Source organism: Mixophyes fleayi, chromosome 6 (assembly GCF_038048845.1).
Source record: "Mixophyes fleayi isolate aMixFle1 chromosome 6, aMixFle1.hap1, whole genome shotgun sequence".
Classification (NCBI taxonomy): domain Eukaryota; kingdom Metazoa; phylum Chordata; class Amphibia; order Anura; family Limnodynastidae; genus Mixophyes; species Mixophyes fleayi.
Window position 1 is genome coordinate 136,451,942 of NC_134407.1, and position 19,480 is coordinate 136,471,421.

A 19,480-nucleotide genomic window follows, 5' to 3' on the forward strand; every position below is an offset into this window, starting at 1 on the left:
ACCGTTTAATATTTTCCGATCAATCACCTAATGATCATGTAGTGTGTATGCACTCATGCTGACGATCTCCATAGGATTTACAGAGTCGGGCTCTTTTCAGCCGATGTTAGCGATGGATGTCAGAGTGAATAAATGCAGAGAGTGCTGTAGAAGGAATAATTCATTTGTTCGTTCTGAGACAGAATATTTAGTTTCAGAGACACAGATGCTAACGAAATTCGTTAGGACATGTGGATAGCTATAAAAGGCAGTTTTAGTCAGTGTGACAATGTGACAGTAGTGAATGAATGAATATTGTGCTGTCATTCTCTGGACTAGAGGACCAGATAAAGGACCAGATGAAGAGCACAGATCTGAAGGTAAATCGTGTCAGTGTGTATGCATGAATCGCCAGACTGATCGGACCTTCAGTCGTAGGTATAATCGTTTGAAATAGCACGTTGGTCGAAAGAATTCTTCAGTGTGTACCCAGCTTTAGCCATTGGTATGCTGGCTCTTGCAGTTCTACTAGTGTTAGCATATCCAAGCAGTTTATGTCTTCCTAGGAGGGCCTGCTTTTTTGGCGGGCATGATTCCCCTAGGGAATTCAGCCCCTTTGCGGCAGCATCCCACTCTGTGGGTTTCCATGTTATAGTGTGACCAGTCCTGCCTGACACAACCTAGTGCTGTTCCTCCTGCATTATTGTAAGCAGCTCAGGCTATGAATGCTGGTGCTTCGATCACATTGGGGGGGGGGGGTGCATTTTTTAAACTGTACCTTTTTTCACACATTAAAATGTTTTTCATTACCATCAAATTGATTATTCTGCTTGACATGCTTAAAGGATATCTAGATGCACTTTAAATGTATCTTCATCCGCACACATTTAAATGTTATCTTAAGATATGTGCACCTCAAAACGTGCAATTTTTGTAGCCCACATTTTATATCTGTTTTGGACACATATGTGCCCAACCCTAACTAACCGCATTAATGCTTACTTATGGCATAGTTGCCCACTCTCACAAAATGTCTGGGAGACTCCCAGATTAGAGGGTGGGAGACTCCCAGATTAGAGGAACCTCACAGATGAGCAGCCAATTCTTCTACAAGGTGGGTGGGGACGTGTATGATGATGCTGGGTGGACAGAGGCGTGATGACGCAATATGGATCACGTATTGCCTCCACCCACCTAATGAATTATTTTTGTTCTGGGCCCTGACGGGGCCACAATAAATATGCATTTGGGCTGCAAGTTTGACACTTCTGAATTAAGGTGTACCTGTCACCTTCACATGGTAGCCATTTAGTGGGCTCTGCGCACTACTCATGAGAAGCAGCCTATCAATTTATCAGTGACCGGTGACATTGTTTGGGAATTAGACACATCACCTAGACATATCTATCAGATAATAGGCTAGGAAAACACACATTTGTAAGCAAATTATTTTGTGTATTGTCTAAGGCACTGAACAGAACACGTATATTTTTATTTTTGAGTGTTTATTATACAGATAAGTGCATGTCGCAAGAGTTTTGTCAGTGTCACAGCAGTAAACAGTGCAGTGTACGTAATGACAGGCACAAGATCGACAGGACTGTTGCTGTGTGTATCTGACAGCTGTGGCTCCAGGACCTGTAGATGATGTCTTGTCTCTATGAAAGGGCCATTGTTCAGAGCCTCCTCTAGTGAAGCACACACCATGTTATCAGCTGAGCTGACATATTCATTTTTCTTATTAACCAGCTGCTCTTTAAAGCAAATGCTCAGGATAAAAATATAAGGGTTTCGAGTTACCTCCCGAGTATCCGAAAACAACTTTCAGTTTTTTTTGGGGAGGGTAAAAAAATTCCCTGTTAATTAGAAAACATACATGTAAAAACTTTCTCAGCCTTTCCAACGCTCCACCACTGAGTTGAGACTTTGGTGGTGTTGGACATACTAACTCACCAACACAAATTAAAAAACATTTAGAAATAAAGTTGTTTGATATAAAACTTGGAGAACGTTACATGAATTCACTATTCAGTGCTAATTATAAACAAACAAAAAAAGTGACTGGATAGCTGCAGTATCTTGGGAATTATGTGTTTCCTGTGGCTCTGGCAAATGGCAGTGGAAGGGGTTGATCTAGAAAAAAAAAATTTGTCTAGACTTTTTGTTAAACTCTTGTTATGGCATGTTCAAAGTAGGATTTATTATCCTCTTTACAGGCAGTGCACTGACAGCATCACTACCACTTGCAAGGCACATTTCTGCTGGTCCTTTGGGTGTCCTGTAGTGTAAATGGGATACATGCTAATCATAGGAACCAATGGTCACTAGGCCATTGTGCGCTTTATAAGTGGCAGAAACATGGTCAGACCGTCCTGACCACATTGCTTGTAAAACAGATGATTATTGTTAGTGTGAACACGCTCTTGTGATATAAGAATATTTACATACATTTTTGCAAAAGCAGTAACAACAGCCATACCAAACATTGTTCCCTTTTTACATAGGTAATTATCCCCTGTACTTCTATTTACCCTGCAGAAAGACACACAACACTGGAGCTTTGGACCCGTTTGTAATCTATGAGCTTCGCATCATGAGAAACTGTTACTCTTGGGAACCTTGCCGGTCATTGCGGCTTTATAGTCCCAGCAGCTGTGCTGCATCTCATAATTGCATTTGGCAATAAAGAACTTGCACATGGTGCGGGCAGTGTAGACAGAAAAGACGGAAGTATGAGAAGCTTCCTCAAAACAGTATTTTTTTTACATTTATCTATTGTAATGTAACCCTTTAGTGGCAACTAATATGGAAAATACCACTGGAATATCTGCAATGTGGATTTCAATGGTTGCATAACAAGCAAAAAATGTGGAATTTAGCGTGGGATGTAGTTGTCATAGCCTCAGTAAACCTACTTCTGGATCTTACCATAGATATCTATCATAACACACAGAGGGAGGCTGACCTGTAGCTAAGAATGCCAGAGTAACATAGTTTCTGTTAATTTTTCTAAAACAACTGGAAACATATATATAATATAGTATAAAAAAAAAAACACTAAAACCATCATTTTTGAATATGCATCATTCTTTTCATTGTGCAGAAATGCTATTTTGTCTGCCTGGTGCATACATAGGTGTACACTCTTAATATGGTTATGGCAACAGACATTGGAAAATCAATATGTACCTATTTTTGCTGGATTGTAGATCCCATTGGAATGGTTGAAACAGTATGAACATCACTTACAAGTCCAACCTCTTATCATTTTTGAACCACCTCCTTTATTAATTTCATATTTTCAGTTTTCTCTTATAATGGTACCCGGTCGAGCCTGCTTCATGTCTTAAATTAATGATAAACATGAGGGGACATTGGGATTTTTATTATTGCATATATCACTTTTGTGTGTTTTTATTTTTTTTTATTACATTTGCTTTCCCATGTAAAGTGCGTCTATAAAGTGCAAAAAGTCTCCTATTGAATATAGGCTGTTTTCCACCATCTACATTTGCAGAGACTCCCGACTATAAAAATAAAGGCCCCTTAAAGCGCCATTACCACCTGGAGCTGAGTAGCTGCTTCCCATGTCTGGAGCCTTCTCCATGCCACCTTTTTACCTGGAGCTCTGTTGTTCGTCTAACCCCGCTCAAAAATCTGGACTGTGTGACACTGCAAAGAGGGGTGGGTGTTGGCCGAAAAAGAAGCTGCAATAGCTGACAATGTGGCTTCTTCTTATTCCTCCCGCTCACATAATTTTAAAGTGGTGATTGAATTTTTTTCAAAAACATACAAAGATGCTGGCATCCATCTCGTGGATCTTTCCCTGCCTTCCACATGCAATGTTTTATTATTTCGGGTGTACCAACATCGAATTCCTCCGCCTAAAACCTTCTAACACAGGATTAGGCAATATAACATTTTCAGATAACAAATTTCTTTGCCAGATAAAAGTACTGCATACTTGCCAACTTTAGATACATCCCCTCCGGGAGGTGAATTGGAGGAGAGCGGGACGCAGCAAATCGTGTCATCAAGGGCCCTGTCCTGCATGATATGGGTGAATGGCCTGCTCTCCTGGGAGTCATGGAGACCTACCCGGAATTCGGGAGTCTCCAGGACATTCCGGGAGAATGGGCAAGTATGAAGTACTGACTTTCCTATCTCAAAATGTTATATAATTTTACTGCATTCTATACTACTAGATAAATTTGCATACATTGCCTGGAACCACCAACATGTGCTGCTGTATCCTGTGTACCGAGGAAATAAAATGTTCACCACTTTAGGTGATAGTGCAGCTTAATATGCACCTTCTTCACCCCTTTAAACTCATTCTTCAAAATCTCACTTTTGTACTCATGAAGAATTGCCCCACATCTTCTCCAGTCAGAAAATACAAAACTTTGCACTTGTGGAGGCTCCATTTTCTTAGATCAACGAGAAGGGAAATAAATAGAGGGTAAGGGGGCCTCTCGGGCAACACAATATCAGTGTAAATACAATTCTTTGAAGGATACAACAGCAAAATTGAGGTCAGACTAAGAATAGAGAGAAACTTTATTAAATTGAGTCCATGGGACTGAGTTTTAAGAAGGCTGCACCATCTTCATGTGCAAAATCTACACGTTACTTAAAATTGAGCTTATTTGCACTAAAAACCATCACATATAGCAGCGTTGCCAGACCTCCGCAGGCTGATAATAAGGACTGCATGCATACCAAATTGCTTTTGCAATACCGTTTGACCCATATTATGATATGTAATTAGCATGAAGGCTCCTACAAGATCCAAATACTTAAAATAGGAAATACATTCCCTTTTGTAGACATCACAGAGAGTATGGTCTGTCATCTAGACACTTGTAGAAATTATAGGCCATAAAACAGTCTATGCGGACTCTAAAAGTTCTGTAAAATGTAAAGGCTTGAAAGGTCATAAATTTATGGTGCGGGATGTTAATGCGGGCTTTTGGCCAGAAAATAGCCCTGTCACTTGGTACAGGTTCTGTTAATAATTATTTATTTCTTCAAAGCATGAGGTTGATTGCATGCAGCTTCACATGCCTGTATAATGCATGTCTGCTTTCATTTAACATACTGTTCTGTCCAGAAACACATGGTGTCTTAGCATATATTAATAACATGAGCCTATATTTTGGTTTTATTTTTCATATTAGATTTTTGGGGCAGCCTCCTGTGAAGAGTACAATATGTATCTACTGGAATTAACTGGTTCTGTACATGTTTCCAGTATGAACTTTGTTATTAGCTCTTGCTGATGCTTTTCACTATTTCACACTGTAGTCTGTAATGCCCACTACTACTATGAATAGGCTGATAGAATAAAAATACACACGGCGATTCTAAAGGCATTTCGGTTATTTCAGATTGCAAATTGCTGCCCATATGGCCAAAAAGGAGGCCAGATTAATTCAACATGTCATTGATCACCTGATCTCACTTATTGTGCCTAATATGTGTGAAACTGAACATAGATCTAAATGCTCAGCAGTTAGGCTAAGACTGCTGATTCTGCTCAATTATGGGCATCTGACGATGTTTAGCAAGAGTGGTGCCTCCCAGATACTGTCGTATCATTATTTTGTCACTGGAATTAAGGCTAGGATAAATTAGAAGGTCACCACACAGAATGGAACTTTGGTTATTCGTGTAAGTTATGAAGAGCATGGAAAAACACTATAAAAACAAAGAAAATCCTCTTTAGTGCTTACAACTTTGTGCTGGGATTGGAGAACTGATGTTCAAAGTTCTCTTTGGTTCAAAATTACTTCTCTTATTAAGTTTGTAGACGTACTATGTATTTTTTTTCTGAGTATTATATGTCCTATATGTTAATATTTTCAAATAACTCCATTAAATGTTTCTTTCACAGAACATGTTGGCTAAAGCACTGTACGACAACAAAGCAGAGTGCTCTGATGAGCTGGCCTTCCGTAAAGGTGATATTCTCACCGTGCTAGAACAAAACGTCTTTGGCAGCGAGGGCTGGTGGCGATGCTATCTGCATGGGCGTCAAGGTCTTGCCCCAGCCAACCGACTGCAGCTGTTTACCATAACTCAGAATGACTCCCCACTTACACAGTCCAACTACAATTCTCTCGGAAAGCAGCAGAGGTTGCAGAACATCTACCAAGTGCCCTCAGCTCCTAAGACGGAGGCTGTATCCATGTACGAGCAGATGGACAGTCTGTATATAACGCCACCAACACCACAACCTACTCCAGGGGACATCTACCAGACTCCCATTTCATCACCTGCACAGATCTTCCGCGACAAAGCCAAGAGCTCTTCCAACCAGGTAAATATTTATCTAAAATGTCATCAATTTACAAAGATTAAAGTAATTATTATTGTGATTGATTTGTGAGGTGCCACAGTCATAAGCGAGCTTACAGCCAGGCAAGACAAGGAAATCCACTAGCAGCAGAGAAACTAGCTTGGACTTGAAAAAGGTTAGAACCAAGAAGCTGGAACTCCAAGCAGGCACAACAGAATGATCTGGAACGGAGTGCAAGGTTTAGCTGGACTAAATAGTGTTCTATATTGCAGGACCAGTTGCAGAAATACAAAGTACTTTAACCCAGGACATGGTAGCATTAGTAGTACAGGAGATGTGGAGCAGTGAAAGAGGAAAGTTAGTCTTTAGAGCGGATTGAAGCAGAGTTACATAGGTGAGGGGAAAGCCAGATAGGAGGAGGTTGCAGTAGCTAGGAAAGGAAGTGATGAGATAATAGATAACAGTTTTGGTTGCATCTTTGTTAAGAACAGGTCATATTTGTGTTATTATTTTGAAGCTGGAGGTGACAGGGCTAGGAGAAAGACTGTATATGTGGTGTAAGGGAGAGAGCAAAGTCAAAAATGACACCAAGCCAGCAGAAAATTGTGGATTTGTTGATGGTGAGGGAGATTTGAGGGGTTGTGGCAATTCTGGGAGAGAAGATAATAAGATCTGTTTTGGACATGTTGAGCTTTAGGTAGTATTATGACATCCATGTGTAGATAGTAGAGAATTGTTAAATGTGGGTGTTGTTAGTTTACAGATGGTCCACTAAGGAGAGAAGTACATAGTGTAGAAGCAGAGCCCTGAGAGCAAAGCCTTGTGGAACCCCAACATCTATTGGGAGTGGACTAAAGGATGTGCCATATGTAGGCTGTAGGAGCATTTTGATAGGTAGGAAGTGAACCAGGACAGAACTGTGACACAAAAGCCAATGGAGTGAAGAGTTCATAGGAGGAGGGCATTTAACCTTGTCAAAAGCAGCAGAGAGGAACAGGAGGGTGAGTACGGAGAAGTCAGTTTTGTGAGGGCAATCTCTCAATGGAATCATGATTACAGAGTCATAAAGGTGCGAGAGGAGAGAAGGAGAGATAAGAAGCAGTACACAAGTCTCTCAAGAAGTTTGGATGCAAAGGCAAGAAAATAAGTAGGTAGATAGATAGATGGCATTGAAAGCCTGGGTCAAGAGATGTTTCCTTTAAGATTGGTGAGATGGGTGCGTGCTTAAAGGAGTATGGGAATGTGCAAGACAGGTTGAAGAGGTGATGTAGAGGTGTGCATGCAGTGGTTATAAGGGTGAGGAGAATTTGGGAGAGAATGGAGAAAGCGATGTGACATGATGTTATATTACTATAATGCTTCTGTTTTCATGAAATGAAAGTCCTTCAATAAAAAATAATTTTAGCCATATGATCAACCCAAGTGGATTTCCAGTAGCAAAAATCTGTAAATTCCTTAGGAGCTTGTAGTTCATGGTAACCATACTTGTACTGGTTCCGTCAGTGCCTGGTTGCTACAAAGCATCAGTGGGTTTTAGGCTCATTATTGCATTGTCCAATATGTAAAAAGAGTTACCGTCAGTGATAGCATTGCTAATACCAGTAGTAACTCTTCCAGTGGTAAGATGTGCATGCTAAGCCTATTTAAAAATCCTAAGGTTGCGATAACAAAATAAAATCATTTTTAAAAAAAATGCTTTATTCTGAGAATAAAACATCCTTTAAATGTAATGATATTGATTAATATTTTGTTTTAATTTTTAAGATAAATTCAATCTATTTTTAAACATTTATTTCATTTGTCATTAGTGGAAATCAAGCCTAAATCTGGGCTTCTAGTTCACTGTGTATGTGTGAGCCAGCAAAGGACCTGACAAAGCAATAAGTTAACCCATACCATTCCAGGCCAGTATTGCAAAGCTACCCCAGCAATAGTTTTTTTGTTACATTACGGTGATAACTGATTTTTTTATCTCTGCGATAAGTAGCGATAAAAAAAAAAAAGGAATCAGATTTATCACCGTGATGGAACACTTAATAATAAATAGGCCCCTCAAGTTGTATTAAAATATCCCTTAATGTAATTTTAGTTTTACAACTGAGAATCTTGTCCTTTGTTTACCTCACTAACACTTACAACCGGTACAGCATGGTGAGGGTTGTAGTTCTGCAACAGAGAACAAAGTTAGCCTCAGCCACCATTTAAAAAAAATAGACACTCAAAAATCCATGTTAATGCCTAGTACAGGCATAATAAAATCTGCATATTTGCATTTATTAACATAAATGAAAATTACTACATTATTCAAGTTAAAAAGAAACGCGCCATAACAGAAAACATGGCATTACACTCCATGACAAAAGCAGGACAGTGCCCCTACTGGCCAAATTATCATGAACAATACTAGAGTAACTAGACTTCCTGTTTAGTAGGATCAACATAGTGATTTAGTGTCAGTTTAACAAGAGCTTAGAGGATCTGTGTTCCAATCCACTGTCCAACAAGTTAGGTCACCAACGAAGTATCAGTGAGTATCTTTGTCTTACTTATCCATGCACATCATAAAATTAAGTAATTTTTGCTACAATGCCCTTTTAAATGAAATGCAATGAAAACAGTTACAGAGCCAGTGCCACAAAAAGAAAATGCAGTGTTCGTTGGTAAATACAAATTTGTAAGTGGTCTTCCTTTAAATCACCCTCTGGGATACTGTACAACATAAACGCTTAAGCTCTCAACATATTCAGCTGTTGCAAGCAGCTGGGCAATGTCCCTGCTTGAGCCAAAAAGAGTGTGTATATCGCTCCACCCCATATTCACTGTGTGGAGAGCCTACTGTCACTGTTTTTGTCAGTCAGCAAAATGTTTTATTTATAGAAATTGTTTTCCTCTTGTGCAGAGATGGATGTTTAACCCTCTTTGCAATCCTAGCAATAGGACCAGAATCCGACTGTTTACTAAATTTGTTTTTACTGCCTTTTCCGAAAGTGTAGCCGATACAAGGATGGAATTCCCAAACAAATCTGCTCAACTGATGAGAAGATAAAAAAACTTGGACTGAAGTACTTTAAAGTGTGCCTGCAGCCTACACATAGGAAGCAGTCAATCAATATACATAAGAATACAGTGTATTAATATACTAGAATAAAGGTCATGTAGCCTGCAAAGTCATGTGCTTAACAAACAATAAACCTGGGTGCAATTACACAAAAGTAAGAGTATCATGTAAAAAAAGCATATCCACTACAGGTCTTAACTAGATTTACTAACGTTTCTGGACTATAAAAACTGTCAATTTCTAAAATGATGCTCACATCTGGTATTGTGTAGGGCCATTCCAAGTCATTACCATGGTAACTCAGACGTGGTTTCCCCTATTGCAGTCACATTGTAGAAAACTGTTCAGTAAACATAAAAAGATTGTGCCAGTATGCCAACAAAGTTCAGAGGTGCTGATATTAATTAATTAATATTGGCTGTATCTACTTGTATTTAAGAAAAACAATTATGCAATGCACTAACAAATATCTATACATAATTTATGATTGATTTCCTTCCATGTAGCATTTGTTCACCCTCCCAAGAGCTTCACGGGCCTCAAATGCTACCAGTGTAACCCAGTCGGAGTTGTATGATGTCCCACCTTCAAAGCTGAATTTACCGTTCATCTCCCAGGTAGGACACAGTAGAAGTCTATTTGTATCACAGGACAAGAGCCACTGTGTAGAATGCTTCAAAAATTGGCAGGGTTCACATAGAAAATATAATTCAGAAGCTGACAATTGAATACTGCCATATTTACTGTGAAAGCCCATCCCACTTTCCAAGGCCACTGACCTGCATAAATAAAATATGTATATTTTTCAGTTTTTTTTCATGGTTATATGAAAGGGTTTTAAAATAAAAAGACAACCCCATTGTTGTAGATTTTTGTTTGGTTTCACTGTAAACAACACAGTCACTTTCAGTGACTCATCATGGCTGCTCCCATGTTTGAATACATTCCTGTTACATGAAATTTGTATTCAATCTTCATCTTCTGCTACTGGGTGGGGGAATAGAGCAACCTGTAACCAATTAGATTATCATAATGTTCACAGTAGCACAGATTATTGTAGGAGATGAGTGAGCTGATCTTGTGGGAGGCAGTGACTCTTGTGACTATATAAGGGTTGCATGTGACAGGGACAGTGTCATGATGTGAGAAGGGGACTGCAGGCAAGCAGGAGGCCCCAAACTTAGATAGTGGAAGCTGCAGGGTCAATCATCAGCACAGTGATGCGAGGCTTCTGTCACACCAATGTAGGAAAACTTTGGTGCCAAATGCACATCTACAGAAAATAACGTTCATACATGCAACGTATTTGGTTTAGCTCTACTTAATAAAAGCCAGTTAATGGATTTTAATATTTTTCATAGCCTAAGACATATTTACAATAAGTAATCTTAAATTTGATATTGTTCCAGCAAACATATGCCTTTTTTTCTGGTGATAGAGATTATTATTATTATTCAAGTTTATATATAGGGCACCACAAAATTCCAGCACATGTCGATGGTAGAGGGAGATGGTAGAAGGTTTTCATATTTCCTTAAAATATTTATCTTCTTGTTTAAAATGTATATTTTGTTTGTCCGTCATGTCAATAACAGCAATAGGTCCTGTAACAATTTTTTACATATTTTTATTTAGAGAGGTACAACCCCATCTCCAGTCAATGGTCGCTCTCCACTTATCTCATCAAATGAGCACATCCAGCAACAGCAGATCTACGACATCCCGTCCAGCCCAGATACTCCAGAAAGGATCAACCCCAAGGGCCCCAAAGCTTCAAATGTAAGTTTATAATCACAAAAATAATTGTATATAGTTTTACAAAACATACAACAAACTGGGTCATTATTAAATTTACTAGGTTTGTATGCAGATCTATTTTAGATATTTTTATTTATAAAACATGTATAACCCATTGTCTCACACCAGACTGTTAAGTCACTGGGGTCCCTCCCTCATCTGCACAATACAGCTGCCCATATCCTCTCCCATATCAGGGTCTTCAGCTGGAGAATAGCGTTCCAGTGACTATAAAAGACAAATGTTCCTGGTTGTTGACTATGTAACATGTCCGTTCAGGAGCTGGCCTATCATTTCAGTCTGCATTGGATCTCTTGTCTCCTATGACACTCCTATTGTGCTCCACGAAAGAAGCCAACGGTGTAAACTGTGGAAGTCTCATGTACTCTCTAGCCTCACTTGCCATAATACAGTCTAAAATGTGTAATTGTAGAATATCTACTGAGGCCAAAACACAATTAGATTAAGAATAACCTAATGAGACTGAAAGTTTTAATCAGGAATTTAACATTCAATGATTATGAGAATCCATTGCATTGCAACAAAAAACAACTACTTTGACGAGGAGTTCTGTTTTGGTGCATCAGAGCAGCAGACAATGTAGATGAAATGTATTACAATGCATATAGTGACTATTTTGTGTCCATTACAGGTTTATGATATCCCCCCCACTGGTACTTTGGTTCAGAAGAACAGACGTGACACTCCACCTGTGGCTGCTAGTTACAACACTCTACCAAACCCCCGCAAGTCAGACTGGATCTATGATATTCCATTGTCCCCTGAGAGAAACAATACAGGAATCGACTGTCGACAAATTTCAATAGATAGACAAATGGTGTATGATGTGCCACCAACATGGTACGGGCCAGTACAATGCAAAGCAGAGAGTAGCTGTGCATCAAGCCAAATATATGATGTCCCACCACTGCAAAAGAAATCATCAGTGACCATTCAAAGTCTTTATGATGTCCCAGCATCTCGTGATATTTCTCCCTTACATCAAAATGGAAGCTTGCGAAAAGGCTCATCAACCTTTGCAAAGCAGAAGTTGGAACAAGTTTATTCCAAGGAAAATGTTTATGATATCCCTCGAGGGTCGTCTGTAGGATCTCCACCAAAGTCAGAGACACCAAAGTTCGAGATAAATAGCCCAGGTTGCAATGAGCGGATTTATGATGTTCCTCCACCACTTCCAAGGAATTCCAAACCATCTGAACATAAGCTTGAACAAGATAGGCTTTCCGTGTCCAGCTCAGAAAGTCGAACAAGTACCTTATCTACTTCATCAACTGCTTCTAATGAGTCTTTAACATTGTCCACTCAAGATGACAGCACCAACCAAGTGATTCTAGAACCAGAAGTGGCCATCAAGAAAATTACTGAACTTCAAGAACAAGTGTCTAGTTCCATAGCAAGTCTCATGATCTTTGTGAGCAGCAAATGGAGACTACAGGAAAATATGGAGTCAAACATTGAGGACATTCACAGAGCTGTTGACAGCATTATATTGTCCTTAAGACAGTTCACAGATTTTGCCCAGAACATCAAGGTCCATGCCTCTCACTTAACAGATATTAACATTCAATTAAGGATTAACAACCAATTGCAAACTCTTACAGACTCTTTTCAGACTCTCTCAAATAATCAGGAAGCCATTAATCGTTGCAAATGGTCACTGCAGGCATTAGTTATTAACAAGCCACGCACAACACCCGATGACCTTGATCAGTTTGTTATGGTCGCCAGGACAATTCCAGATGATATCAAGAGGTTTGTGTCTATCATCATAGCAAATGGAAAGCTTCTATTCAAAAACAAAAAAAATGAAAAAAAGCCAAAACCTGTGAAGGAGCAAACTGTGACCTTGAAGCCAAAGGTCCCAGTACACAAAGAGTCAAAAGTCCTCCAGGAAACATGTGTCAATAAAGCTGGAGAGAAAAAAAAGGATGGTAAATACCATTTCAAGCGACAGAGGGCCATAGAAGACAACGGATATGTCTACCTGCAGGTGAGTTCAGGTGTGATACATCTGTCAGGTATAATTATGTTATTCAGCCTCCTTAATATTACTTTACAGACATGCTGCAATCTGGCCATTTGGCCAAACTGCTGAATCACCAGATTAGTTGGCTGACTTGTACAGATGTTCAGGCATCTTAGTGTTATACCATTAGGGTCTGATTTAGAGTTGGACAAAAATCCAACTGTAGTGTGTAAAAATGTGCACTGCTGCACTGTGCATACAAATATGGCCATATTTGGAGATTAAGGTAACTTACACTTGTGGCCCCTTAAACCTGGAGAGGTATTTAGGGGGCTTGCATGTAAATGCCCCTTGAAGATAAGGCCTAAATAGATTTGGCCAGATTAACCTCTTAGTAGGCAAATCGTTGCCCATACATACAATGAGTGTTGGGTCCTCCTGCAAAATTAGTAGCACCAGACTTCACCAGATTGGACTGATCATACTATTATAGGGAGATTCATGGGGTCTGCTTGCTACAATGTGAACCAAGCTCAATCTGGTCATTATAGGGCTGAAATCCCTAAGGGAATCAAGCCCGCCAAAAAAACGTACTACCATCCTCTAGAGCCAGCTCATGCTGACAATCACTTTGGACTCTTACTGGCTCCCCTGGTGTGGTAGCTAAGAGGGAAATATAGAGAAGTAAAACATATTTTTGCTCTGCTCACCCACAGATGATCATTGATGTGGCTGCATGTATATGTTATTTTAAGTTCAAAACAGAACTCAATATAGACACGTAAAACTGCAAAATTGATAAAATCACACATTTTATCTCAACCCAGTATATTTTGGGCACCTCCTGGAAATACAGATATTGCTCTATCACTTTGCTAATGTCAAATGATAACAGTACACATTATTTATACTAATATAAAAACAATAAATCACAATAAGGAAAGCTTGAGAAGTGGTTTTCAATTATCACAAAAAGATAATGCCAATTTTCCTGTTATTTTGAGTGTGGGACTGGGGATCCTTGGAGCACTCTGACCCTCAAGTGAATGAACAATCCAAGAACAGTACGATATCATCTAATTTAGCATTGCTATCCTTGAATGTGTATAAAAGTTTTCATACCTTGACAGAATATAAGACATCCACTTAGCTGAAACATAGTTTTGTTTTGCACTTAGCTTGATGAGCTGTAATAGGCTGAAACAATTTTCATGAGAATGTGGTTCCTGATGGATTGATGGGCTGTAATATTGGTTTGGTCCACAAAATGACTGCCTGCACAAAATACTCTCCAAATAACTTTGAACACTGAAGTGTTGACACTTTTATATAAAGAATAATAAAAATAATTTATTGTGACAAGTTTTGAAATGCATATATTATATTTCCCTTTTCCAGAAAAAAGAGGATTTTGAAAAAATGCAGAATTTGTGTCCAATTCAGCAGCTTGAAAATAAAACAAGTCCTGAAGAAAAGGTAAGGGTCCATGTGTATCTCAAAAAAAGATATTATGGATAAACAGTCTGCTCCAATTGTTGAGAGATATTTTGTTCAAACATTAATGAAAAAAAGCACATGGCATCTAAGCTGGGTTACAGTACCTGGTAAAGCCAGTTAATGACATTATGTCACTTGATTCTTATGAATATAATTTTACCTGTGTCAACATATCTCACTATGCACCCTTTATAAACTGCAGCCAGCTAATAAAAAGTATAGAAATGTATATTTAAAACACATGCAAATGAGAAATGTTACTTAAATATAATTTGTTACACATGTTACTAAAAAATGCATTACAGAAATGTTTTGCTTTGAAATAGATAATCTACCCTTCTACAAAAAGCACTGAAACTAAAATGGCTTATAAAACAAAGCTATCAATAACATTTACAGATATATATGTAAAGGTTTCCAGAGCTTTGCAGAATAGAAGATATTTCGGATAAAGTTGTGATCACGGAGGAAACAGTGTCCTAGGGGTATATTTACTAAACTGCAGGTTTGAAAAAGTGGAGATGTTGCCTATAGCAACCAATCAGATTCTAGCTGTCATTTTGTAGAATGTACTAAATATATGATAACTAGAATCTGATTGGTTGCTACAGGCAACTTCTGTACTTTTTCAAACCCACAGTTTAGTAAGTATACCCCCTAAACTTCCTGTCAGTAAGCCCACTGAGACATCTTCAGCCTAAAATTATATTCCCTAGAAATATTAATAAAAATTCATTATTTACAATATGATTAAATTATTTAAATATTTATATTTAAGCCATCATATCGATTACTCCCTGAAATAAAAAGCAATATAAATATAAAAAGTGGTTCATTAAAATCATTACAATTGTAAAGTCGGACAAATGATGTATTTTACTTTTTATATAAGTAATTTGTCAGTATAATTTACCTTTTTGTATGTTTTTGCTTTAGAGAAAAGGATGGTTGAGACCAGATTCCCATATATTAGCCAGTGAAGAACCTGAAAAGAGGAGTGACGTGTATTTGCCAAAAGTAAGTGCTAGTTGTAGATCTCACATTTTCTAGTGTTGGGTAAACTGGACTAATGAAACATACAATTGAGTATGGGCTACTACTGAGACCAATTGTACACACAATGGACACTCACTAAGAATTAGTGACAGTACTTCAGCAGCTGTGTCTTTAATTTGCTGCATTCTGCATTCTGGTTCAGCGCACATATTTGCTGCCGGAACTGTGTGAAGGCAACAGGCAGTGCAGGAGCAACCATAAGGCAAACTCTGGTGGGGTGGCCTAGAGTACCAACTTTTCAGGAGTTCCTAAATTACTGAGTGACAGGATGTCACGCATTTAGTGTTTTTTTCCCAGTAACCCCTTGAGTGCGAGCTGCCCAGGGATTTACATTAAACACATCCCTCTTCCTCATTGGCTGATAATAGAGAGAAGGGTGTCGGAGGGGGAACAGCACCTAGTATATTTCCATTGGCCCTGGCAACAGGTATGCTTCCAGTAGAACAATATCATTCATGTTTATCCCACACCTTTCTAGGAGAAAGATGGTGATCCCTCACCAGTACTCATGTCACTCAGAAGATACAACCCTTCAGGGTCTATATTGTCGAGGCCAGTGGTCGAAGTGTGTATACGGGGTATGCCTTATCCCCACTTCTCCTACTGCTTTAATTGTAAAACTATTAAATTCCATTCACTTATACTTTCCATGCCGTCACTTCTAAATTTCCAATTTGAGCACTGGTCGAGGCACCAAGTTGAATAGGTTCTAAAGTGTGCATCTTGACAATGATGCAAGTCTCAGAGAAGGGGAGTGTTACAATTATGTCATGGAGAATTAAAAAAATAAAAATGTTTGAATAAATATAGGACACATAACTTAGTGACTACTCTAAAGCTGTGAGACCTCCTGCAAACATTTCTTGCCCTTGGGTTAAACAGGGCAAATGGGAGAGACCCAACTGAATGTCCTCTGAGAATGATGTGTGCCTGGGCACTGACCTTTGTCATAAGCTGGCCACACATGGGCTGATTCTGCCATTGGGCACTTGCCAATTTAGGCACATGTGCACGCCAGATGGATCACTTCTGGCATCACTGAGATAAACTGCAAGAGGATTGCACATGAAGCCATTTGTGTTATTTGCGGTAATCTACATTTACCAACTTCCCTGATGACGTTACCAATTTCAGATTATTATCAAGCATCATGGGTGTTTTCTGGCCACACATACTACAATATCTGGCCAATTGTCCAACAATTGGCTGCAATATTGCAGCAGTAGTGACCAGCATTAGGCTACACATCAGCCTGGGATGTCAAGGCAGCATTCAGGGCAACCTAAGTATGTAACTGATTGCTCCACTTTCCTCTCTCATTTTTCACCCACTCAGGTTATGCATAGTGGTTAGGGCCAAATGCATATTGCAGAGATTACTTTATAATTAAATGTAATATATATTTTTTGTTTTTATTTACAGAGTCCAACAGTACCCATAACCAAGCAAGTCAACCTACAGAAAGAATACTCAATAATGAAAGTCCCTCTTTCTGAACACTGTTATGTTTACTTTGGCGCACTCCAGAAGGCCATTCATGTGTTTAATGACAGTCTTACCAAAAACGAGACACCTGAGGTGTTCATAACCCATGGCAAACTGATTATCATGGTTGGACAGAAACTTGTAGACATCCTCTGTCAAGATGTGAAGGGCAATGAAGCCCGCAATGACATTCTATACAAGAGCAGTGAGCTCTGTGGTTTACTCAAAAACCTGGCCATAGCGACTAAGTCTGCCGCCATTCAATACCCGAATACAGCCACAATGCAGGAACTGCAGCGCAGGACAAAGGAGCTTTCCAATCATCTACAGTTATTCAGAGCAATGGTAGAATGATGACTCCTGTGAAACTGACATTTAATTTATCAACTTCTGAAACTCAGCAATAGAGCCACAAAATGGATTGTCAAACTACACACAGCAATGTCCAAAGGTCAATCAACAAGATCACATGAACCGCAAATATTACTGTATCAGATGAAATGATGAAAGATTTCTAGTGAAATGCATAAGGCTGATTAGTTATACACCTGTTGTTCTCACTAAGTGTGTTAGCTAGTCTGCACATATGCAGGGTACAAGCCCTGACTGCTCTGATGATGTCAAGGGAGGGAACAGGAAGAATGGCAAACCAACCATGTGCATTACATCACAGATGTAGTTGGGGTAAAAAAGAACCTGTCCTACGGTTAGCAATTCGCCCAATACTGTTAAGCCTCCTATGCACAGAATACTTATTTTCTGTCATGTATAAGTGTTCACAAAAAGTTCATGCCACATGTCTCCAATCCAGTTTTTTTAACATAGCAAAAATTAAAATCCAATGCAATGCATTAAAATTTCAGATGTAACAGAATATAAAAAAAATATTCTCTTATTTATTAATACATTACATATTTTTAATCCCTTCCCACTTCAATGCCTCCAGTCCTTTTATAAAGCAAGTGTATATAAATTAGAGGGAGGGGACAGATTCAATAGACCTTCTAGCAGTTAAAGAAGAGAAAGAGAGAGCTCCCTAAAAAATAAATAAAATGTCCTCCTGCTTTTTACAAATATACCAATATCCTTATTTGATGTTTTGACAACATGTTGGAATGAGGGTTTATTTTAATACTTCCTGTTCGTCTATATATGAACTAACATTGTTGAGAATGTAGCCTATCAGTGTACCAGGAACCACTGACATCACTAAGTGCCTCATGACTCTGTGATGGCAGTGAGTCTGCTGCATTCTCATAAATATTAGTTCAGCACACAAAATGACTGCCTGCAGCTCGTGCTTCAGTAATATCACTAATTTTAAGAGATATGATAGGATGCATTCTTGTGAAAATTGCTCCACGCTAGCAAGCAATAGGTGTTCATTTATGGAGGAGTGGGCTTAAATAAGATGGCGCTGATAACTTCATTATTACAAAGAATCCTCCATATACAGAATACAATATCTTTCATCTGGTACTGTGTGGCCAGACATTTGGTGCTTCTGCTTTTGTGAAGATCCAGCTCTATGGCCTACCATTAGATTGACACTTCCCCTGGGGGTGTGCCCAGCTCTTCAGAAGCGCTGAGTCACCCCATCCCCCTTCCTCTCCCGTCCCCTCAAAACACTCCTTCTATGCCGTATGCACCTGCTGGTGGTATGCGCGACATTGAAGCGGTGCCTGCTAGCACCACACATCTCACAAATGTCCTGGAATTGGGACAAAAGTCCTGATCTGCAGGATGGCCTCAAATTGGGACTGTTCCACCTAAACTGGGACAGTTGGGAGGCATGGATTGAAGCTGGAGACAACATGGCTCTGGGTCGGTTTAATGGACTTTAGGCAAAAAAACAATTCTGGGTTTATCCTTATACTGTAAATATTTATTTTTAAATGGAAATATGTACAGACATTTTCTTTTCTTTGTATGTGTATTTTGATAGAATTTGTAATTAATATAAAAGAATATTTTGTAAATGTATTTTTGTTGCTATTTATGGATTTCTTTTCTTTTCAAAGCAATTAAACCACAGTTTGAATAGATGAGATGATAAAATAGATATTTAAACTGATCTAGAGCATCCTGCTGAAACTGCTCTAAAAGTGCACGCACCATTTATTAAAATGAGACCACTCCTAAAACAAGGCTACAGTGGAGAACTGCCCAATTTTAAACTTATTGCTAAAACTGGTACATTGCTGAAGCTGCACCAATATAGTGCAGTACGCCCTCACTGCCTACAGGTGATGCTGTTATGCTCTGCAGAAACAATGGTAACATACAACAGCATGCAAAAAATAGAAACCATTAAAAAAAT

The 19,480-nt window shown here is 38.9% G+C and overlaps 1 protein-coding gene across 2 annotated transcripts in view; it reads left to right on the forward strand.

The window, feature by feature from the left end:
* CASS4 (Cas scaffold protein family member 4) overlaps positions 1 to 19,205 on the forward strand; it is an 87,315-nt gene extending 68,110 nt beyond the window's left edge. For both annotated transcript variants that reach the window (XM_075176478.1, XM_075176480.1), the window contains 7 exons: positions 5,876 to 6,301; positions 9,845 to 9,955; positions 10,974 to 11,117; positions 11,788 to 13,146; positions 14,521 to 14,598; positions 15,556 to 15,636; positions 17,098 to 19,205. In XM_075176478.1, coding sequence (XP_075032579.1) covers positions 5,876 to 6,301; positions 9,845 to 9,955; positions 10,974 to 11,117; positions 11,788 to 13,146; positions 14,521 to 14,598; positions 15,556 to 15,636; positions 17,098 to 17,514 — 2,616 coding nt within the window. In that variant the 3' untranslated portion in view covers positions 17,515 to 19,205. The remainder of the gene's footprint in view (positions 1 to 5,875; positions 6,302 to 9,844; positions 9,956 to 10,973; positions 11,118 to 11,787; positions 13,147 to 14,520; positions 14,599 to 15,555; positions 15,637 to 17,097) is intronic.
* Positions 19,206 to 19,480: the final 275 nt, after the last annotated feature.